The sequence below is a fragment of the Thamnophis elegans genome, chromosome 12 (assembly GCF_009769535.1).
Source record: "Thamnophis elegans isolate rThaEle1 chromosome 12, rThaEle1.pri, whole genome shotgun sequence".
Taxonomy (NCBI): domain Eukaryota; kingdom Metazoa; phylum Chordata; class Lepidosauria; order Squamata; family Colubridae; genus Thamnophis; species Thamnophis elegans.
The window spans coordinates 42,730,069-42,754,888 of NC_045552.1; the positions used below are offsets into that span (position 1 = coordinate 42,730,069).

At 40.7% G+C, this 24,820-nt stretch overlaps 1 protein-coding gene across 1 annotated transcript in view; it reads left to right on the forward strand.

Annotated features, from left to right (window-relative positions):
- The window catches only part of LOC116516109 (teneurin-1-like), a 348,491-nt gene that overhangs the window by 135,645 nt on the left and 188,026 nt on the right, over positions 1 to 24,820 (forward strand). Inside the window, 1 exon segment of the mRNA XM_032228512.1 lies at positions 19,390 to 19,628. Coding sequence (XP_032084403.1) covers positions 19,390 to 19,628 — 239 coding nt within the window.

Genomic DNA, 24,820 nt, shown 5'->3' on the forward strand with positions numbered 1-24,820 from the left:
CGCCATCCTCAGGCTGGTGTTTTCGGCTTAAAGTGTGATTGGAGCTGTCTTTCTATAAATCTTGGTGGGGTGTGTGGAGTGCTGGCGTTGTTTTAGTAAATGGATTGATTGGCTGTGTAGCTGTATCATGATTGGTAGAGTGGTGCTGATTGGTGCTGGCTGTGTGTCCGTTGTTGTTTGTGTTGTAACGGCCTGGGTGGTAGGTGGGTTTTATAGATTTATAGAAAAATGGCAGCTCCGATCTCACTTTAAGCCGAAAACACCAGCCTGAGGATGGCGAGTGAGACCTCGCCGAAACATTACTAAGACAATCTCAATCTTACACAGGAAAAGATCCGAAACAAATACTGTGGGGACAAGACAGCCCTAACACCCCTCTGGGTTCTGTGGGCATGGCTTGGTGAGCGTGGCAGGGGAGGAATACTGCAAAATATCCATCCCCATCCCACTCTGGGGCCTGCCAGAGGAGGTATTTGCCGGTTCTCCGAACTACTCAAAACATCTGCTACCGGTTCTCCAGAACCTGTCAGAACCTGCTGAATTTCACCCGTAAAATAAACCACCACTCACAGCTTGCAAACAGCCAGGTGTGAATAAAAGTTGTTTCTAACGGTTCTCAGTGAATAGCTTGCTGGAGCTTTGTCTTCTGCACTAATGATGTTAGTATGGTAGGTAGATAAATATTCTTTATTACAGTCATTGATCAACCAATATTTAGTATGGCAATAAAGCATTTGCAATCCCAAACCACTAAATTGGAGAATTCAACTATCCAACGCATATTTTTAACTTTTCTGAGATATACATGTTCTCTGTCATTGCCTTATCTTTGCCTGCATCATAACCATAACACCCATTTTTGTTACTTTGAATGACTTTATAGAAATATTACACAATGAATGTTTTAATAGGCAGATGCTTACCAAACATCAATAAACTGAGTGAAATGTTGATGTTACTTCTTTTCATTTACAAGAGCACGCAAATAACAAACCACAGGTTCCATAATGTCTGAAAGAGTTGTGGTTTATTGCAACTATAGTAGCAGGAGACAACCAGCTCACAGAGCGAATGACAATTGGTGGGCAGTTGCCATCTTACCAATAAAGGAGAATATTTGGAGGGTTGAAATGAGGAGCCCTTGAAGACATTTTGCTTTTCATCCAAGACGCTTCTTAAGAATTTAAGTCCAGTTGCCTTTTTTTTTTTTTTTTGGGGGGGGGGGGGGCGTATAAACACCTTTGAAAAATACTTAGTGGTCTCTGAACTTGGTTGTTTTCTTGAAGATGTTTCATAAACAGTCAAGCTCAGAGACCACCAAGGATCCTTCAGTTCTTAAGAAGCTTCTTGGATGAGAAATGAAATGTCTTCAATGAAAAACAAAGTCCAATTTGCCTTTTTTTTGGGGGGGGTGTGTGGAAGCACCTTGGGGCAACCATGACCTGGATGAAGGAGACTCTCCATAGACAAGGACCCCTCAGTTACCATCTTGCTCCATCTTCTATTCCTTCCTTAAGAAAGGCAGTTGTTTTACTTAACCTAATCATAAAGCTGGCCTTAAATTTAAGGCAGAACAGATGGTTGCCTTCCTCCATGGCAAACTCAGCTTCACATCAGGCTTCTAAGACAGCAGTCACCAACTGGTGGTCTGCAAAAAAAATATTTGCCTTTTTTATATTGCACTAATTCAGGGGTCCTCAAATTATGACCAGATACACGCAATGAACGTTTGTGTTGCTGCAGAGAGTCTCCCCCTTCTGGGTCTTTTGGTGTGGGTTGGAAGGGAGCAGAAATTCCAATTTGGGGTCTGCTTCAGCCTCCTGTGTGGGGCTTTGGGCCAAGGCTGGAGAGAAGTGCCATTGGTGGCAAAGAAGGCCTTGTTCCAGTGGGATTGCATCCTGGCTTGGAACTGGCTGACCATCTCCAGTATCTGGCCTTGCACTCCTGCAGGTCTTCCCTCTGCTTGGAAAGCCTATGCTCACAGCCCTCAGTGAGGTGCTTCTGCTGAGCATCCTTCTTGGTCAGATTCAATTTGAACTGAGACAGCTGTTTTGCCAATTCTTTCTCATAGTGGCTGCTTAGCTCCAACAACTGCTTCATATTGGGGCCCTAAAGATCCCGGGTGAGGAGGCGAGGAGTGTCTGGGAGGGGAGGGGGAGTAGAGGCCAGCAAGGCACTCTCGATGTGAGTGACATCGAGTTGGCCATGCCCACCCAGTCACATGCCCACCTAGTCACACCCAGCCAGGCAGTCATTAGGCAGATCATATTAGTGGTCCACGAGATTTAAAATTATGAATTTAGTGGTCCCTGAGGTCCGAAAGCTTGGTGACTCCTGCTCTAAGATGAATCAGACCAAGAGAGGCCATGGTTACCCAATACATTTTAGGTATTTTTTGCAGAGATGAGATCGGCTTCCTTAAGTCTAATCCAACATTATAGAGCAAAAATGGCATTATCCATTACTTGATCATCTTGGTCACCTTAGATAACCTATAATCTCTTTCCAGAGGCTGCTGATATAGTTTCTACTTAAGCAGAATGCTTAGAGTGTGGGTGTTTGGGAGTTGGTGGGAATGTTTGTTTGTTTTTCTAATTTCAGCATAAGCAAAGTCTCCCTTTTTTTCCTTCTAAAACTGATTTAACGAGACCCACCATAACAGTTGATCTGGAGACAGGTGTTTCCTCCCTTCCCTTTTACATAGATGCATGAATGAAAAGGAAGAGAGGGAAGGGGTTGGGCAAGATCCTTACACCCCCCAGACACATGAGATGGCAGCTGTTTTACTGTTTTAAATCTCTGTTGTGTAATATGCTGAAATCTATCTAATAGCTATAAGCTGGGTATTTTTGTATTTTTTTTTAGGGTCTGTGTGGATGATTTGTAATCTCAAAGAAGATTTAAAGGCATTTATTTCTGTCCCCCTCTAATACAGTGGAGAGATAATTCAGAATGTACATGTTGTGTGCTCCTAGGGAACCAAATCTGATTCTGAAAACTGATTGGTTACCATTAGCTTTAGATATATTAAAATATTAAATATTTATTGAAATAAAATCAGGTCAGGGCTGTTTTTCTGCCAACTGGATTCATTTGCTTTTATAATCACTTTAATATGTTCCTATCCCATCCTACAGTTCTGATGATATTTAGTATGGCTCCTGCTAGCCATCATTATGGTTAAGTGTTTTCACACGGTTTTATCCAAACGTATTACATTTTTTAAAGATCATATGGCTAAATAGTTCCTGGACTAAATGGGTTATACTCTAAAATAGATTCGAGGAAGTAGCAGAAAAAGAGGAAATTGACATTAGGATAGGAAACAGGAAAGAATTACATCCCCTATATATTAATCATCTTTGTTAGAGTAGGAAAATATTTTATCTAGGACAGACTGTATGATGCTCGGTCCCTTCCAGCTTTATAAATCTATGCTTTTTAACCAATAGAGGGAATTTTCAGTCTGATAGTCTGTAGAGATTCTCAGTTATCCAGGTCATGGTGGTCCCAAAGATGCTTTTTCAGGAAAAGAACTGGACTTTCTTGTTTTTTCTTTGAAGACATTTCACTTCGTATCCAAGAAGCTTCTTCAGCTCTGACTGGACGATGGGGAATGGAAGGCTTTATATTCCTTGCAGACAGCAGGACATTTGCATCTTTTGGAGGGTCCTTGAAGCACTTGGAGGTTTATCTGTGTCCTCAGGGTCACCTGAGTGGTGCTTCTTGTTCCTGTAGTCTGCAATTTTTTTCCTCTGGAAATCCATTCCTCCTCCCACACCATTCAAAGGGTGTTCATCCTAAATTGTATGGCTAAAAGCCTGTAGAGATTCTCAGTCATCCAGATCATGGTTGTCTCAAAGGTGCTTTTTCAGAAGGCAACTGGACTTCTTTGTTTTTTCTTTGAAGACTTATGCAAAAAGCTTCTTCAGCCTCTGACAGGATAGTGGGGAATAGAAGGATTTATATTTTTGGCAGACAGCTTGATAATGCTGTCTTCTAAAACCACTTCTCTTGGTCTTGGTGTTGTTTCCATGTTGTCAACCTTAAGATGTGTGGACTTCAACTCCCAGAACTCATCAGGCAGGAGCCAGTTTGGGCTATTGGTTGAACTACTTCTAGCACTAGGCTAGAAAGCAGGACATGTGACTTCAGATCCCACCTTAGCCATGAAAGCTAGCTGGTCCAGTCACACTCTCTCAGCCCAACCCACCTCATGGGGTTGCTGATTTGGGGAAAGAGTATTAAGTATGTTTGCTGCCTTGAGTTACTTGTAAAAATAATAAAGGCAGGATGCAAATTAAACAAGGTGTGGACTTCAGCTCCCTGATTATTCCAGAATTTGGAATTCTGGGGGCTGACATCCACACATCTTAAAGTTGCAAAGTTAGGACAAATACTAGTCTAGAATTTGTTCTGACCCAGGCTTCCTTAACAAGTATGAAGCAGAGTTTGGATCCCCAGCAAAATCTCTTTTATTTACACGACTGTGAATTCCTTTCATTCACAGTCAGCAAGGCTTGACAAACAGTCTTTCAGAGGAATATTTATCAACATGAACCTTATCTCACTTGGCAAGCTGCCAGATACCTAGTTTCCAAATACAGGGCAAGGCAACACTTGGCACAGAGTCTCTTACAATCACAAACGGAACTTTCCACTCTTGAAACGACCAAAGGAACAAATTGTTTCCTGCAAAAGCCCACTCCCCAATCTCTCCTCTTTTGTTTCCTATGGGAATGGCCAATCACCTCCAAGGTGTGGCTTTACTCCCAAGTCGACCTTGCTTTTTGAGTTGTTCTTGTCTTCTGGCAGCTCTGCACATGTGCACACTGAGAACAGTCTCCAGCTGTTCCTCTGCCTCACTGCTGTCTAGCTCCCTCTCTGCCTCATCTGAGGTTCCCTCAGCCCCCAGGACTGGCCCATGTTCCTCCCCAACCTCCTCACTGTCCAACTCTGCTGCCAGCTCCACTACCTGCCGGCGGGCCACAACAAAATTTTGTTTCCATGGAAAACCCAAAACTGACTATTTATAGAAGTCAAGATTTGGATGGTGGCCTTTCCATTTATTGTATAAAAGCCTGGGAATGAATGCTTGGTTTAGCATTAGTGATGAAGCAAGATCCTCCATTGCTTCAAAGATAACTGGCTAGCTTAGGGGATGGAGTATAGAAGGCATGACGCATAACATTCTCTTCCAGTTCTTTGCTGCCCATCATTTAACATTAGTAGCCTGCAGTAATTGTTTCTCTTTGCTTAATCATAACACTTGGCTTCACAGGTTCCAACTCCTTTCGCAAGGGGGAGTGGGGGAAGCCGAGTATTAAAAAAGGAATTTGGAAGACAGAAGCGAGATCTTCTTATAGAGGCATAAGAAGCAGGAAACTGAAAACCTCGGTTTGTTTCAGGATGCAGGGAAGCTTTAACTCACGGAAGATGGTTTTGAAGATAAGGGATATTATAAAGCCTTTTGCAAGGCTTTGAAATAGACAGGAAACCAATGCAAGGATTTAAAAGAGGGGCACCAGATGGTCAGGATAACAAGAGAAGGAAATCGTAGCATTGGGATAATCCTTAATAGCAAAGGTTGTTGTTGTTTTTCTTTAAAAAAAAAAGATGCAAGGGAAATGGGAAAAAAATATGTTAGCAGAGCAGATTTAAAAACTGTAACATCACAGCACATAAATACAGGCAGGCAGCATTAATGAACAAATAAATGGGGAGCTTTTCTGTCCTTTGAACATTTGGGATAATAAAATGTGTTTAAACTGATACCTAAAGGGCGATAGAAACTAGTCCATCTCTCTCCAGGTAGAAACGTATAAACAAGGCTCAGCGACAGAAAAAGGCTCTTAATTCAGCCATTATCCACCCTAATCTTGAAGAAAATTAACATCCTGGAGCAAAGCCTTACCTAACCTCTTCCAGTCCTATTGATGGTACCAGGAACATCTCATTTTTAAAAACAATGTCACGACTGTTTTAAGAAGATAATGATTGTGACAAAGAGCAGAGATAATGTTTTTAAAAACCTGTGTCAGACAAACCTGTGTAAGAGCTGAGGTGGTGCAGTGGTTAGGGTGCAGTACTGCAGGCCACTTCAGCTGACTGTTATCTCAGTTCGGCTGTTCAAATCTCACCGGCTCAGGGTTGACTCAGCCTTCCATCCTTCCGAGGTGGGTGAAATGAGGACCCGGATTGTTGTTGGGGGCGATATGCTGACTCTGTAAACCGCTTAGAGAGGTCTGAAAGCCCTATGAAGCGGTATGTAAGTCTAATTGCTAATTGCTATTGCTAATGAAAGATAAAGAAAAAACTCAATTTTTGCACATTCTTGTTGCCATTTTATACATGTAGTCCTTGACAACAATGGAGCTCACAATTTCTGCTGTTAAGCGAGACATTGGTTAAGTGAGTGTTGCCCCATTTTGCAATATTTCTTTCCACAGTTGTTAAGGGAATCACTGCAGTTGATAAATTAGCAATCTGGTTGTTAAGTGAATCGGGCTTCCCCATTGACTTTTGCTTGCAAAAGGTGATCACATGACACACGCCCCCCCCCCCCAGGACATAAGTATGAACCAGTAGCCGAGCTTCTGAAATTTGATCACATGATCAAGGGGATGCTGCAAAGGTCGGAACTCTGAAAACCAATCATAAGTCACTTTTTTCAGTATCGTAACTTTGAGTGGTCACTAAATGAGCCGTTGTAAATTTATTTCCCACCCCCCCATTCTGCAGAATAAAGAACTCAGATTCTGGGTTCTCCATTCTCCTACGCCTGTGTGGTTGACATATGATTTGCCTCATCACTCTGGCTTATTGGTTTTATAGGATTCTTAAACTACCTATTAAGTGGAACAAGCTTTCCATCAGCTGTCACTCTGATAGTTCAGGATCTGGCCCATGGGGTGCATAGATCTGGCCCATAGGGCCACCCTGGAAACAGGAAAGAATTGGCCCCTGGTGCCTTTGCCAGTGAAAATGGAGCTCAGGAGTGTCGCCTGTGAGCTCCATTTTTGCTGGAAGAGGGTTGCAGGAGTCCGTTGCAGCCAAAACTGGAGCTCGTGAGGGCTGTGAGAACCCCTTCCAAGCTCTGTTTTCGCTGGCAGAGGGTTGCAGGAGGCTGTTGCAGCCAAAAACAGACCTCGGGAGTCCATTTTAACTAGCAGTGTGCTCAGGCCACCATAGGGGCCCCCAACATGAGTGATGTCAAGCTGGCCATGTCCACCTTGGCCACGCCCACTCTGCCCCCCCTGTTTCCCTGTACTTGTTGGTGGATGGATGGATGGACGGACGGATGGACAGACAGACAAATGTAGTGCTAAAAGATCCTTCAGAATTCTGATTTGCCAGTAACGAGCAAATGTGTTGATGCCACAGGAAATATTCAGGATAGCAATAGCCATGGGACTGGCTGAACTAGTCAAGAACACTGTTCCTGATTCCAAATTACACCATCTGTAATTGAGGTGCTGAACTAGGAGTTGGACTATCTGTGTTATGTTCCTGCCTTTGGCAGTGGAGGCCAATTGGATGACTTTGGATCAGTCATAGCTTCTCAGTGTTAAGGCAGAAGGCAGCAACAAACCACTTGCAAAAACGTTGTCATGAAAACTTCAGGAACTAGTCTTTATAGTTAGGACCAACTCACAGCCATGCACACAAATGCATGTGTGCGCACACACCCATTGACTTACTACATTTAATAATAATAACTATTAACCCCCTCACCCATTTTATTCTATAAGAGTCCTAATTCACTAGAAAAGTGACCCAAGATCAATGCAATAAGTGTATAAAACTATATATTTTATGCTTGACTAGGAATTATGTGTTGGGTCTGATCATCCCCAAAATCCATTGCTGCGCCAGACTGATGGCCAGGATTGAGTGTATAAAATGAAACATCAAGTGATTTATTTCCCAGGGAAAATAAAACAACTTAGACAGTTGCAACACTCTCCTGAGCTAGAAATTTTGAAGGTAATTATCAGGCAGATGTGACACTTCTGTTAATGAGTCATTACTTTCCTATTTTGAAACAAAAATGATGGCACTGCTTAATTTTGCAATGCTTTGGGCTCTCTACGTGTTCTTCTGACATGCTTCTCGTACGTGGCATTTTCTGTCTAATTAAACAATAACTCTCACCTCACTTGGGGCACATCACCTTTTTAAAAGGCATGCTGAGACTTAGAAGTTCCATCTGACAATCCTTGCATTGAGATTTTCATGGTGCCCGGATGGAAGAAGGGTTGACTGAAAATAATTCAGAAATCTCCGCTATAAAGCAGCACCATTAAACCTGATCATTACCCCATCAAGCTCATTTTTTTTTTCCAGTTGATAAATGTATGGGCCTTCCCCTGACTTAAGCATTCATGCTACAGCAAGTGGTCATTTGAGTAGGTCTGTCTGTCTGTCTGTCTAGCACTGGTATCTATCTAGCATTGATTATACTCAGGGAGTGCCAAGGATCGATCTATCTATCTATCTATCTATCTATCTATCTATCTATCTATCTATCTATCTATCTATCTATCTATCTATCTATCTATCTATCATCTCTCTCCCCCCCCTCTCTCTCCTGTCTATCACCTATCTCTCTGTCTGTCTATCTATCTAACCTCTATCTATCTATCTATCTATCTATCTATCTATCTATCTATCTATCTATCTATCTATCTATCTATCTACCTACCTACCTACCTACCTACCTACCTACCTACCTACCTACCTATCTATCTATCTATCTATCTATCTATCATCTCGCTCTCCCCCCTCTCTCCTGTCTATCGCCTATCTCTCTGTCTGTCTATCTATCTAACCTCTATCTATCATCTATCTATCTATCTATCTATCTATCTATCTATCTATCTATCTATCTATCTATCTATCTATCTACCTACCTACCTACCTACCTACCTACCTACCACCTACCTACCTACCTACCTACCTACCTACCTACCTACCTACCTACCCATCCATCCATCCATCCATCCATCCATGTATCTTCTCCTTCTTTCTATCTATCTATCTGTCTGGCCGTCTTTCTATCATCTATCATCTGTCTATTATCTATCTATCCATCCATCCATCTATTATCTATCCATACATACATATATACATCCTTCCTTCTTTCTATCTGTCTGTCTGTCTGTCCACATACCTATCTCTATATGTCTATCATCTGTCTATTATTTGTCTTCCTGTTTCTACTGTTTCTTCTGCTTCTTCTACTACTACTAGGAGATTGTGGGGAGGCTGGGAAAGAAATAGAGAGGAAAGCAAAGCGGCAAAAGAAACAGAGTCACTTGATAGCTTTAGCTCATAAACAGGAACTTGGTCCACAGGATGAGATGTTTCTGGGAAGAAAGATATCAGATCAATCAAAGAGACTCCACCTGAACAAACTCATTATACATAAGAGTTGGAAATTGCTCTTGCAGTTTCCAGGTTTTTGTATTTATTCCCCAGACTAGCAAGAAAGATATTTCACTGATGGTTGTTCAAGTCGTCATCAACGTCTTCATTTAAAGGGGTACAGACTAGGCATATACATATGTTAAGCTCTAACATAATTTGCTAACACGCAAAAGCTTAGAGTTGGCTAGAACTGAAAACTGGAGTTTAGAGAAAAATATGCTTAAAAAGCCCAACTGTTTCTGGCGTAATTATCTCTAAAGGAGGCAAAGTCATAAACAGAGAAACTGTTGGTAAAATAATGCAGACAATTACTGAGACTTAAAACTGGAAATAAACAGTGTTCCATTGTCTTGTAAGGTAAGTAAGAGAAAAGGTAGACTATTATGTAGCACTGCTGTTTTCAATCAAACCCTTTCAAACTTGTATACGTAGACCCATTTTTTAAAAAAGTCAACTCCACAGGTTTTGAGTTTTTTTTTTAGAGTCCTCAGTTATTCTTGTGCTGCTTAGAAAATCCTTTCACAAGAAAACTACAATGAGAAAACAAAAGGCACTTGATTGACTGCAGTTTAATAGTAGCAACCATATCATTGCATTTCCATATACAAGCTTATCAAACTGAAGATTGAAGAAGGAAAAATATTGTAAAAATAATATCTAAAACAAGCTAAGCTTTGGGTGAAGCCTTACTTACAAAGTCAACATAGGGACATAGAACTCTGGATTGTGGATATGGTACCCTGTTTCTCTGAAAATAAGACCTCCCCGGACAATAAACCCAATCGGGCTTTTGAGTGCATGCACTAAAATAAGCCCTCCCCAAAAAATAAGCCCTCCCCGAAAATATTGCAACACAGCAGCAGCCATGAGGTGATCACATTCGTTGCCTCCTGCACCTCAAAAATAATAAGACCTCCCCGAAAATAAGGCCAAAATAAAATAAGAACCTGTCTTATTTTTGGGGGGGAACGGTAGTTTTACAAGAAATATTCCAGTGATTTTAAATACTTATTGACTTGTTTGCATTGACAAACGACTCCTGCATCTGACATGGGCAACCTTATAAATCTAATGAATAATTTCTTATTTTCTGTATTAAAAATGTATGTATGCTTCCACCCATATATACACACACAGGGAGAGAGAGAGGTCATTCTTTGTATAAAGGTAATACATATTTAGTTATTTACCCTTTGTTGTTTACTTATAATCTTATGTAGGAAAGTTTATTTGAAACCCTTTGGAATAAGTATAACTTTCAGGGTATGGGAAAAAAAGCACATCATTTTGTTGGTTTTCCTATGTTTATAGATGCCTTTGTCCCTTATTTCCTAGCATCTTCCACTTTGGTGACAATGGACACAAAGATACAATTTTTGCTCTTAAAGGAATAATCTTCTTCAAGTCAAGCTTGACTCTTGGACATGTCCTAAGCTGCAAAAGTCCATTTAATAGACTTCTTCTGGTCTGTTTTTTGATGTCCTAGTCTCGTGATGGCAAACCCTATGGCACATGTTGCATAGGTGGCACACGGAGCCTTCTCTGCAGGCACGCAAGCCGTCAGCCAGCTCAGCTCCACAGTGGAGGTGCACGCTCCTCCCGCCAGCCACCTGATTTTCAGATCTCTACAGTGTATGTGGGAGAAGGGCGCACATGCACAGGGGATGGGCAGGTCTTGCGTACAAGCACAGGGGGTGGGGGGAGCATAAGGGGTATGGCATCCGCCTGTACCCTGTTTTTGGGTCCCGGGAGGCTTCAGGGAGGCCTGCTAGTCCCAAAACAGGGAGCAGGGGGTTCGTCAGGCATGCGCATTGGGGTTCAGGCATACATGTGCAGGGGGTGGGGTGCATTGCATTATGGGTGTGGCCATGCACACACATGGTTGCACACGTGCACGTGATTTTGGCACGCGAGGAGAAAAAATTTAGCCATCACTGTCGTAGTCCTAGAATTTTCTATGAATATTCAATTCAAGCACTGAACCAGTTGGACCTTGTTTAACTCCTGAGCCAAGACCAGATCAACCTGGTACCACCATCCTCTGAGGCTTATTCCTACTATCAACCTCAGCCCAAGGAGATGAATCATCCATGGGCTGAACATCTTTTTTTAGTGAATTGCCAAATTACTCATCCCCTTCCTGGGGCTTGCTTTTTGCTCCCTAACTTGGAAAATATTATTTATACCTATTCTTGTCTCTGGCAGATAGCAGTTGTTGCCAGTTGCCCGTCATCGCAACAATGATAAGTCCTGTAAAACCAGGAGTTATCATGATAACCATATCGTGCTCTTTAATAATTGATATGAGCTTCCTTAATTCGAGAGCCAAATAACATTACTAATAGTTGCTTAATCATTAATAGCATTACTATCACTTGCTATTTATACTTACTTCTTTTGTAGATGTTTTAATTATAATCTTTGAATTGTAAACCACCCAGAGTCGCCTGGTTGAATTGAATATATAGGAAATGAATGAATGAAATGGTTGCAAGAGAAAAGCTTTTCTATAAAATATGTTTTTAAGCTCTGAAATAATAAAATATTGCAGAATTCCATTGCATTTAATGTGATAGATGCTCTTCTGGTTAGTTAAAAGAGCTTTTGTGAAAATAAGAGACCATCTTTTTTTAAAAAAAAAAAAATATTGGCATATGTTGCCAGAATGGTGTGTAAAACCTACGGCTTGCTATAGCATAAATACTAAGAGCAATTAATTCACAAAAACAATGTTGAAGAATTAAATACATCTGTTTCATGCCCAGATTGTCATGCTCAAGAATTCCCTGCTATATATTCCTATGAGTGTCACTCCATGCTCCCTTCATAACAAATAACAGAATATTAGAGTTGGAAGGGACCTTTGAGGTCTTCTAGTCCAACCCCCTGCTCAGGAAACCTGCTGCCTCACTGCTCAGGGAATCCTATCCCATTTCAGACAAATGATTATCCAAATTATTCTTTAAAACTTCCAGTGCTGAAACATCCACAATTTCTGGAGAAGTCATTCCACTGATGAATTGTTCTCACTGTCAGGAAATTTCTCTTTAGTTCTAGGTTGCTTCTCTCCTTGATTAGTTTCCACACATTGCTCCTTGTTCTACCCTCAGGTGCTTTGAACAATAGGTTAAGCTATTCTTCTTTGTGGCAATCCCTGAGATATTGGAACACTGCTATCATGTCTCCCATACTCCTTCTTTTCATCAAACTAGACATACCCAATTCCAGCAACCGTTCTATATATGTTTTAGCCTCCAATCCCCTAATACTCTTTGTTGCTCTTCTCTGCACTCTTTCTACAGTCTCAATATCTTTTTTACATTGTGGCGACCAAAACTGGATGCAGGATTCCAAGTACCAAGGCATTATAAAGTGATATTAAATATTTATAATATAAATTATGAAGTGGTATTAAATCATGCTGTTTATCAGAGGTTTCTAATTGCAATAGCTAGCAACAAAGAGAAAGAAGGAAAAATAGCAGGGAAAAAAGACCTGTATTGAATTAAGGAATGCAAAGTTTTCCATTACAGTGTGTTGTTTTTGTCTCTACCAATAGGTTATATTTATAAACCATGGAAGAAGGGAAAAAAAGGTTCCCTTGGATAGATTGGAATCTGTTCCCTTCCAGGCACTACCTGGAGGAAAAAAGTGTTGATTTTGTTATTCATTTTTGCTGTCTTTGTAAACTGTATATATAAATATTCTGAGTTGTGCTTACATATTATAAACGCCCAAACTGCTATTTTCAGCATTTTTGCTCTTGTGTAAAGATTGCCCCATTTTATCAGACAGATAGCAAAGGCATCATTGATGTGTTAAAATAGAGCTATCAACTCTGCATGTTTTCATCCAGATTGATAAAGGTTGGATTTATGAGACTATTGTTACTATCTAAGCACCACCATTTTATGGCAATAATACTCAGAAAATAAATAACATTGTCCTGGCAAAGGAATGCTAATACTCTTGTTGAACTAGCAATTTAAAGCAAATTGTAGCCAGCAGTTCTTTGAGGGGCCTAACTTAATGACCATCTTAGCTTTTCTAAAAATAATACATTTGCCACTTCTTATCGACCCATTCAAAATCTCTACTTTAAAGGACAAATGAAACTGATTTCTGATTGACACATTTCCTTAGCCATTTTCAAGCTGCTCTTTTTTATGTCTGAACTTTTGCTATTAAGTTCGAGATCATTCTGAATTAATTTTGCAATTATTGTTCGTTATGGAATGACAAATATATTCAGAATTTTGTGGGGAGGGGGAAACCAACCCCCCTGATTGGCATTCTTGATTGGCATGTGACTGGCAGCAATCTACTCTGGACATTTGTTAATGGAAGAATAGATAGCCATGTTTTGAAGAAAATGGGGAATAAAATCAAATTGCTATCTTTTCTCCAAAAAATTCTCAGACCATTCTCAGAATGAGAAAGAAAGCCCAAACAGAATTTACCATATTCTTCTTTTTTTCCCATATTCTGTTGCTGGTGTTGCTTCTTGAAAGATGAGTGAGGGATTTGCTGCAGTGGTGGGATTCGAAATTTTTTACTACTGGTTGTGTGGGTGTGGCTTGGTGGGCGTGGAAGGGAAGGATACTGTAAAATCTCAATTCCCTCCCAATCAACTGGGACGTGGGAGGCAGAGAATAGATGGGGAAGGGGCCAGTCAAAGGTGGTATTTACTGATCCAAACTACTCAAAATTTCCACTACCGGTTCTCCAGAACTTGTCAGAACCTGCTGAATTTCACCTCTGCTTTGCTGGCCTCTTGCTTCAGAAATGCCTTTCATCAGATTTCAGAACAACCATATTTTTTCCCATTGTGCCAAGTATGTGTACATATATTACTCTACTTACAACTTTTTTTAATACATTTTTAATTTATTTATTATTTTTACAAACATATTATTGCGTGAACAGTGTGGCACCTGGGTATATATACTTTCTAATACAAATAAAACTAATAGCATTAGTCATTGTTATTACTTTAAACCAACTAACCAACTAACATTTCTAATAGTAATACATATTTTTACTGCAATCTGTAACTATTGATTGTTCCATATGTTCTCTTATTATTGCTCTTATTTTATTATATAAAAGTGTATACACTAATATTCCCCTTTTCTCTTATTTATATTTTCTTATTCTAACTTTTAATCATAACATTCTTTGTTAAAAAAACATTTTCTTTCTATCCTACTTAACTTTTAATCATGTCACCTACCTAAAAACAAAAAGAAGGGAGAGAGAGAGGAAAAGAGAAGCAAATCAAAACAACACCAACACTGAAAAATCATCTATCCAGCATCTCTTAGCCGCTTTAATTATTAATTGCTAGGCTTTTTTTCTTCTTTTTGACGTGTTTCCCATATTCCTCTCTAAGCTCTTTATGTCTTTCTACATCTGCTTCTTGGCTGTTCAATTTGAGTATTTTTTTCCACCTCTATCACTTACAACTTTTCATTTAGAGACCATTTGAAGTTACTGTATCTAAGCCCTTCTTTTTTGCAAAAGTCAGTTTTCAACATTGTTTCTGGAGAGCAGTTTTACATAAGAGCCTAGATGAGCATTGCCCCCTAGAGTCGGGAATGACTAGCACATATCTGTGAGGGGAATCTTTACCTTTATTCCAACCGTGACCCGTCAAAACCGCGGTCCACTAAAGCGCGCCCGATTAAAGCGCGTACCTGACGTCATCAGCAGCGCGACAAATAAAATTACAAATAAATTAAATTAAAATTAAAATTAAATTAAAGCAAGCCGATTCACATAAAGGTAAGGGTTAGGTTTAGGGTTAGGGTTAGGGTTAGGTTAAGGGTCAGGGTTAGGTTTAGGGTTACGTTAAGCGTTAGGGTTAGGGTTAGGGTTAGGTTAAGGGTTAGCGTTAGGTTTAGCGTTAGGTTAAGGGTTAGGTTTAGGGTTAGGTTAAGGGTTAGGCTTGGGGTTAGGTTTAGGGTTAGGTTTGGGGGGGTTAGGGTAAGGTTTTCGCGTTAATTTTAAATTTACCGCTCACAGCGTGCTGTTTTCATCGCGCTGTGATGACGTCACGTACGCACTTTCGTCGAGCGCGCTTTAGTCTACCGCGGTTTTGTGGTGGAACCTATTCCAACAACTGTTACTCATTTGTACAGTTTTTGAACTATCCTGTGAAATATAAGGGAATATATAAAATTAATAAAATATAAGGCATAATGTGGCTGAAGTTAAGACCTTTTAAGTCTCATTGATTACGGTGGAACAAGTAAAAAGCAAAGGCTTGTGTTTTTCAACACATTGATATCTGCAGGTTTAAATTCTTTTTCATGGATTTCGTAAGAAAATTCATGTATTAAAGTATGTAGATATTGGCATTTCAGTACCCAGATTCACTCTTTTAGTGTGTAAATGGATGTGTCGATTTCAAAACTGCAACGGTAATTGTTGAAAATATAGATTAAATCTTTATGCAATATTAACTTCTTCACACACACGCAAACACCTCAACTGGGTAAATAATTAATCAGACACTGCAGTTAATATTCTGTTACATATATTTCTCACACTTAACTTCCCAGTAATTTCGTGTTCCAATTGTTGATGAGAACTTCCCCTTACTTTTATCAATGTTAGTAACATCTTGTGATATCTCAGTAGATAACGATTCTACTTTTAATATTGCTTTAATTAACATTATCATCATTACATAATAACATTGTCATTATTATGAGTTATTATCTCATAATAATTGAATCCAAGACAAAATCTAGTTATCCCTGTCTATAGGGCTATTCCAGATTTTAATATCTCTTTGCTACATCTTGATGTCAATATGTAAAGAAGCCAGAAAACTTTGAACATAATGTATATGCCACTAAAGCTCTTGTTTCTATCATTTTAACTAGTGCATAATAGGGCAATGATTTTTGAACCAATATATCTCAAATGGGCTAATTCACAGAATGCAAACAAAATCCAGGATCCATATGCCAGAGGGAATAAAGTTTGGGGAAATTATCGTACATTTGATTAATAAATATTTTTTTAAAAATAAAGTTGTAGCTGCTTTAGCTCTGCTGGGCTGCAGCTGTAGTTATGTGATGTTCACTTTGAATGTTCTGTGACAGTTTCCCAGCCACTCTTGCAATCCCTTGCTCCCTCCATCCAGCAGCAACCAGTTACCTGCTTGCTAGGAAGGGAAGGGAAATATATTCATTATCTCCCAAGGCACCGTAAAGGTAGTCAATGTTCTGCCTTATTTTTTTAAAAAAAGAAATAGTAACTATTATAAATTATAAAGCAAGGTATATATGCTTCTAGACGTCCACAACATAATTTCAGAGAAACATATTTACAAAAGAATTTCTTCCAGAATTTGTTGACTTTCAAATATGTTGGACAACCTTCAGAACTTAGTGTTCAGTATACAATAATATTAAAAGGGATGTTGAAGCTGGCAGTTGCTTGCATTCAAACAGTACCCCTGCAAATTGTCAACATGTGCTTATTGTGTAAGCCTGGAATCTGCATGCCCACAGATGCCTATGCTCTCAAACTGATGAGATGCTTCTTACAGCATATTGAGAATAAATCAGCATCTAAAAGTAAATTTACCATGAAGCACAGCTGGGCTACCACCATGGAGATTAAGAAGCAGTTGGCATTTCTTCTGGGTGAATGCCAAAACTGCCCTGAGGATTAGAATATGTCTTCAGATATATTGCATGGATTGTGCAGCAAGATATGATGAAATGTTACATGCTGTATAAATAAAGCACTTAATATTTCCTCACTGGTTTTCTCTTTTGATCAGTGCTACTCTCTTGCACCATTAGTGCCCCGCAAAAGAAAACCAACAGCAAGGGTTTGCAATTGTTATTAATTCAACATTAGAAATGATTTGCATTAATTGAATAAAGAGCATTCTGGAGTCTTGGTTTAGAAGCCAGTTAGCTTATGGCACTTGAAAGTAGCAGGACACCCAACGTTCTTAGAGAAAAGAGTACAAAAGACATTAGAAATTGGCAATGTTCTCTGTGATGTTCATATGAGCTGTAGCAGGCCTTGATTGGGGATGCAGGGGAAGAATATAGCAGCAATAGCAATAGCAGTAGACTTATATACTGCTTCATAGGCCTTTCAGGCCTCTCTAAGCGGTTTACAGAGAGTCAGCATATTGCCCCCAACAATCTGGGTCCTCATTTTACCCACCTCGGAAGGATGGAAGGCTGAGTCAACCCTGAGCCGGTGAGATTTGAACCGCTGAACTGCTGATCTAGCAGTAGCCTGCAGTGCTGCATTTAACCACTGCGCCACCTTGGCTTAATGATGCTGGAAATAGCATCATTGGCTTAATGGCTTAAGCCAATGGCTTAATGATGCTGGAAATAGCAGCCAGAAATGGTCTGCACTCCAGCAGTTTGAGCCCAGCTCTGCAAGACGGATTGCTTGTTCCCTGGCTCCTGCCCACTCAGCAGTTTGAAAGCATATTGCAAGTAGATAAAGGGGTACCACTTCAGTGGGGAAACCCTAGCTGCACTTGTGTGTGCAAGAGAGCAGAAGCCAATGCTGTACCTGGCCAAGACGAGGCAAGACGAGACCAGCGGAGGAACTGAGAAGAGCCAGCAACCTGAGCATCACTAGTCAGCTGGTGTAAAGCTAGTTTGCTTTCCGCGGTGCAGTAAGGATAGGTGTGCAAATGCCAAACAGAATGAACTGGCAATTAGGTTGCCACGACTGCACAGTCTCTGGCATTTGTAGATTTCCCTGACATGGTAGGTCAGTGATGGCGAACTTTTTTGGCCCCAAGTGTCCAAAAGATTGCATGGAAATGTTGCATATGCTCATCGGGGGCGTGTTCTGGAAAAGCCGAATGTCCAGGGTCTAGTGCTCATGCCTGCCCAACGACCAGCTGGCCGGCATGCATGTTCAGTCTGGTTTTCAGCACTGTCGCGCAGGCAAAGGAATCGTGATCCAGAAAAGTGAAACTTCCGGGTTCTGGCACGCATACGCACCCGACAATCAGCTGCCCGGCGTGCATGTGCACAGCGGGTTTTGGCACTAATGTGTATGTGAAGGACAGCTGAAATAAACCCAGAAGACAAACAGGCAGGGCCATGCATGCCGGGCAACATGGCTTCGTGTGCCACTTTGGGCATGCATGCTATCGGTTCACCATCACACTGGTAGACCATACACTAAATAAATAAGGGCTTCATTGCTAAAGTTTGATAAACAATGATTGTCTCTTGAAATTTGGAATTATTTTTACATGGAGGAAATTACACTTGAGCTATCAAATATGAGGTTGCCCAGTGTCTGAAGACTGTTCATCACTGGCCAGAAGGTAACTCCAAGGATCCATCTCTTCCTATGGATGCATCAGAAGTTTTATAAACTCTAACCCAGCCTTATGAAAATTTATTGAACGAAAGAGGCCATGGAATGTGAAATATACATTTTTCCTAATGCCAGTTAAACAGATTTCTCAAAATCTAATTTAAAAAGAAAATAGTAAAATGCATACTCAGAGTACATAGGCTGCAGCTTATGTTTATTAAAAAAATGCATAATCAATGGGAAAGAATGTGTTTTATACTTTAAAAAATGCAATCAGAAACAGATTTCTCCGTAGTAAGCTCTATTGAATGGAATTAAATTAACTATTAAGGGAACATGTCTACGGATGTGCAGTTAATAATCCCATGCATTCTCTCTATGTGAAACCATTCGACCTGCCCAATGTATTTCCAGCACCATGGACAGCAAACTGGACCTAATAGCATCATCATTTAAATGCTAGGATTATGAACTTGCATCTGCATATCTGATTTGCATAACTAAGTCACAGCATTTGCATAATGATGTCGTTACACACATTTCATTGTTGGCCCTCGCTGCAAATGCCCCTGGGGTTTTTTCTGCCTTCCTCCATCTGGGTTTTTCCAACTTAGCTCTTGGTCTTCTTTTATCTAGGCATTTCCTGTTTAAACATGGATCTGGATCTTCAGCGATTTTCAGTGCTGCCAGTCAGAACTATCCTCTGACTTCTAACACAGTTTACTCACCGCCTCCCAGACCGCTTCCTAGAACAACTTTTTCACGGCCCGCTTTCGCTTTCAACAAGCCTTATAGATGTTGCAACTGGAAGTGCACCGCCTTGAGTGCGACGGCAATCACAGTCACACTGGCCCTGTTGCTTGCTTATGTTATTGGTAAGTCCTGTTTAGCTTTATTGCACCTCTTGTTCGCACTCCTGTTGCTGAGATTTTGGAGGAAGAATTAGATGTTTAGCTCATTATTCAGAAGCAAATCTTGTGGTGCAGTGGTTAGAGTGCAGCACTGCAGGCCACTTCTGCTGACTGCTGGCTGCCTGCAATTTGACAGTTCAAATCTCACCAGGCTCAAGGTTGACTCAGCCTTCCACCCTTCCGAGGTGGGTAAAATGAGGATCTAAATTGTAAACCTCTTAGAGAGGGCTGTAAAAGCACTGTAAGGCAGTATGCAAGTCTAAGTGCTATTGCTATCAATAATAGACAATGCAGTTGTGATGTTCTTCTTGCACTTATTGTTCCTTTTGCTTTAATGAGTGTTACAGAGCTGTTTTTGTACTGATATGAATATTATGTCCATAATGTGTGTGGCTGTAGGAGACAGGTCAAAGAGATGCTTCCAGGGAGATGATTAGATAAAAATCAGTTTATCCCACGTCGGAAATGTGGACAGAGGAAGAAGCTCAGAAGACACCTTCCCTAGTTTCTTGGGATGTGTAGAGCAGTGATGGTGAACCTTTTCGGCACCAAGTGGCGAAAAGGAAGGTTTAAGGTTTATTGCATTTATAAGCCGCCCTATTCCCCGGAGGGACTCAGGGCGGCTAACAAACCCAAGGGAGGGGGGGTAGTACAAACAAGGCAACACAACAAACAAGATACAGAGAAAAAAAATTAAAAATAATCAACAGTCACACAATTCGAGCGGGGAAGGGAACTCGTCAACCCCAGGCCTGCCGGAACCGCCAGGTTTTAACGGCTTTACGGAAAGCCTGAAGGGAGGTGAGGGTCCGAATCTCCACGGGGAGCTCATTCCAGAGGGCCGGAGCAGCCACAGAGAAGGCCCTCCTCCGGGTGGTCACCAATCGACATTGGCCAGTAGATGGAATCCGGAGGAGGCCAAGTCTCTGGGATCTGATGGGTCTTTGGGAGGTAATTGGCAGCAGGCGGTCTCTCAAGTACCCAGGTCCAATACCATGAAGGGCTTTATAAGTGACGACTAGCACCTTGAAGCATATCCGGAGACCAATAGGCAGCCAGTGCAGCTCGCGGAGGATAGGTGTAACGTGGGTGTACCAAAGTGCACCCACAATCGCTCACGCGGCTGCATTCTGGACAAGCTGAAGTCTCCGAATGCTCTTCAAGGGCTGCCCCATGTAGATCGCGCATGCGCTCGTCAGAGCCACAACCAGGAAGAGGAGCTGCCCAGGTGGCATGCACATGCCGGGAAATGAACTTCCAGTTCCTGGCACGCATGCAGTTCTTCTGGTTACTGATGCACATGCATGCCTGACAATCATCTGGCTAGCACACATGCACATGCCAAAAAATGAAAGACCTGTTCTTCCTGTTTCTGGCACTGCCGCATGCACGAAGGCCAGCTGATCATTGTATGCACATGCATGCCAGAAATGGCATGCAGAAAAGGCTGCACGTGCCAGGTGACATGGCTCCGTGTGCCAATTCTGGCATAGGTTCACCGTCACAAATGTGGAGGATAGGGGAAAGATATACAGGTCATCCTCAACTTACAAGTTTATTTTATGACGGTTTGAATTTACAACAGCACTGAAAAAAGTGACTTGTGACCATGTTTCACACTTAATGACCATGAGAGTATCTCCAGGGTCATGTGATTTACATTTGGAGGCTTGACAACTGGTTCATACTTATGACGATGTTGGGGTCACGTGTGCAGCCTTCTGACAAGCAAAGTCAGAAAAGTCAAAATCCAGATTCACTTAAACTTAAATTCACTTAAGTTACTAATTTAACAACTTCAGTGATTCATTTAACAAATGTGGCAGGAAAATGGGGGCAAAACTCAGCAGCATAAATTTTGGGCTCAATTGTGGCTGTAACCTGAGGACTACCTATATATACTTGCAGGCTTGCAAGATTGATGTTAACTTTGTGAGATAGGCCAGGAAGGAGATTTAGCTTAATGAGCTAATTCTAATTTATGTAAGGTTGTAAGGTTACAATAACAGAATCTTGTACATCAGAAAGAACATTCCCACCCACCCCTCTTTTACAGGAAGATTTAGTATCTGTGTTTGATTATAAACTGTTTAACGTTCAATGACCTGGTAGATTTTTATTTTATTTTTTTAAAAGGATAAGGTCTACAACCAAGGACCAATCAATAAAACAAATACAAGGGCAGGGAAAGGCGATGATCTAAACATATGTCAGATCAAATATAGGCTTATATGTTGCAATGTTCTTTCTTCGTTTTATTGACCAAATTTCCAGACTCCAAGAACCTTTGTAGGAAACAAAAGTTTACACTAACAACACTAACAAGTAAGCAAAAATCAATTCAAAATGTAACTTCTCTTTATGCAGAGAGTACACAAGCTGCCTTCAAGAGTTCAAAGAACATGTAGTATCTACATCTACTTTCAAGCGTCTTCTTCTCTAACACCACAATTCAAAACAACCGTGTTCACTCTCAATTGAAGGGGAGTTGAGAGTGAACATGCTTGTCTGGAATTATCATGTTGGAGAGGACTCTTGAGAATTCCTTGGATTGCAAGGAGATCAAATTAGCCAATCCTAAAGGAAAACAACCCTGATTGTCCTTTGGAAGGACAGAAGCTGAAGCTGAAGTTCAAGTACTTTGGCCACGTAATGAGACTCCTTGGAGAAGGCCCTGATGTTGGGAAAGATGGAAGGCAAAAGGAGAAGAGGATGGCAGAAGTTGAGATGGTTAGATAGTGTCATCAGCACAATGAACATGAATTTGGGAAAACTCAGAGAGAGAGTGGTGGACAGGGGACCTGACATGCTATGGGTCATTGGATCATGAATAGTCACACAGGACTTAGCAACTGAATAACAAGATCAACACTTGTCTTGACAACCTTCATGAACAGATGGGGAGGGCCTACAGCTGTAGAAGTCAATTCACAGAGTTCTGAATCTTAAACATTTACCAAGAATGGTGGTGAGAACATGAAAGGGGAAGAGAGGACTGAAGACCATTGACTCTTCTTCATTTGATGTATTTGAAAAGGCCAAATGCACATTGATTATCTGAAGAATAATCACTATTCCCAGGATTGTTTTTAATGAGTAACCCTTCCATTGGATGCTGCAAATAGCAATCACCTTACAAGGCAAGATTCCAATTAAGGTCCAATTTACTAAAATACTTTTGGGCATCATAAAGAAACTATGGCCAACTTTTTAATGGTTTCAGAAATCTCTAGGTAGCAAAGGATTTGCTTGCAAAAAAAAGGCAATGCAGAACTTGGCAGCCACCAAAGAAGTGATTTTTTAAAAAAAAGTTATTTCGATTTGCCAATTATTTCCTGTGTGTTTCTTACCATTTTAATTAGGCTCCCATTGTAGCTATTATTAATAGTGCCGGCATTATCTTTTTCTTGGTTCCTATGCTTTAAAAGAAACTAGCCAAGATTTGGTAGTTTTTAATAGTAAATCTTTCGCTTCCGCCATCCAGAGAATGAATTCTCATTAACACAGTTCGAAGCATTACAGATGAAAGAGGGAGGATGAAAAGGGAGTTGTGCTGTGTGAGACATTTATTGTCACCACATCAAAGAGTTTGTTTACCTAACTTTGACACACTTAACATTGATCCATTACTGTGTTTCCTTGGACAGTTTTAGATTAGTCTTTCGTGAGGTTAATCTCAAAATCAGCTGATAGTTTTGGAAAATAAAAAGGGTGCTATTTGTCTATGTGATGTGATGAGGCTATTTACTTTATTGCGTAATTTATATTCTGTTCTGATTGAAAAGATTGATAGAGGAGGGAATGTCACATAAACTAAGCAATGAAAGCAGAAGAAATAAGTATATACCTGTGATGGTGAACCTGTGGCAACATATGCCAGAGGTGGCACACAGCACCCTCTCTGTGGGTGTGCGAGCTGTCAGCTCAGTTCAGCTGTGCCACGCATGTGCACTTGCCTCCTGCTGGCCAGCTGGTCTTCGAGTCTCTGCCACACAGTGGGCGGGGGGCATGCACATGTGCAGGGGGCATGTACGGGGCAGCACATGCGCAGGGACCGCACACACATTGCATTTTGGAGGTTCAGGGGTACACGCGCATTCGCACATGTGCACGCTTTGGGCTTTAGGTCCAGAAAAAGTTAGCCATCACAACTATATAGCAAAATTGTCCCTGGAAGTTACCTGAACCTGGGTTGAAAAAGATTCATCACTATTTTAATTCATGCTTTAGAAATTAATAGTGTCAATAAAACGAAAGAAGGTTATTTTCAGGTGCAAAAAGAGCTTGCATCCTAGACACAAGAACCTAATCAGCTAATGAACAACACTAAATGGGCACTAGATAAGGGTCAACAGAAATTAAGGGGGACTGGACTTCGATTGCTTGTAACAGTGTAACGATACTAGGCTGAGTGCCCTCTTGACTCCTTCCCCACGCTCTCTCTCTTCTAAACTGAAGTGCTGTTCATTGCCTGACTACATGTAGCAACCATGGAGAATGAGGGCACATCAGGATTATGCTCTATTTACATTGTCAAAGTTGCCTCCACTGGCATTGTGTCCCCCTCTTGATTGCAAGTTTGTGGATGATGTTCATTGAAGATACAGCAGGGGAAAATGGTGAAATATCCCATAATATTGTTGTAATAAGAAACCATAATATTGTTGATAAAAGAAACCATTTCTCCTCTCCCCTCAAATCCAGACAGGCTCTTAAAAGTATTTATAAAGCTTCAAGTGTCAGAATTAGAAAAAAAACACATACAAGGGATGTCTGCATATATTTTGCAAATGGATCTTTTGTTCAATTGGATTGCAAGGATGAATAGAAGGCTAGATAGTTAAGCCTTGGCATTCACAGAGTGGAATATTTTTTTTCTTTTGTTAGGCAGAGCAAAAGCCAAAGTTGTCTATAAGTGATTAAAGTCAAATATTTAAGGATCAGTCAAAATGTGGCATATAATCCTCACATATCCTTACATATAATTTAGTCCGTTTGAATCTCATAACTGAGGATGGATTTCTTCAGCTGAAACCATTTTTTTTAATCCAAACTCTTCAAAAAAGCACTGAAGGGGGAGAAAAAAGCTATTTGACATCTTCACAGGCTTTCTTGCTCTGTTTGGTTAACATCTCGTTTGATTAGAATGTTTGATC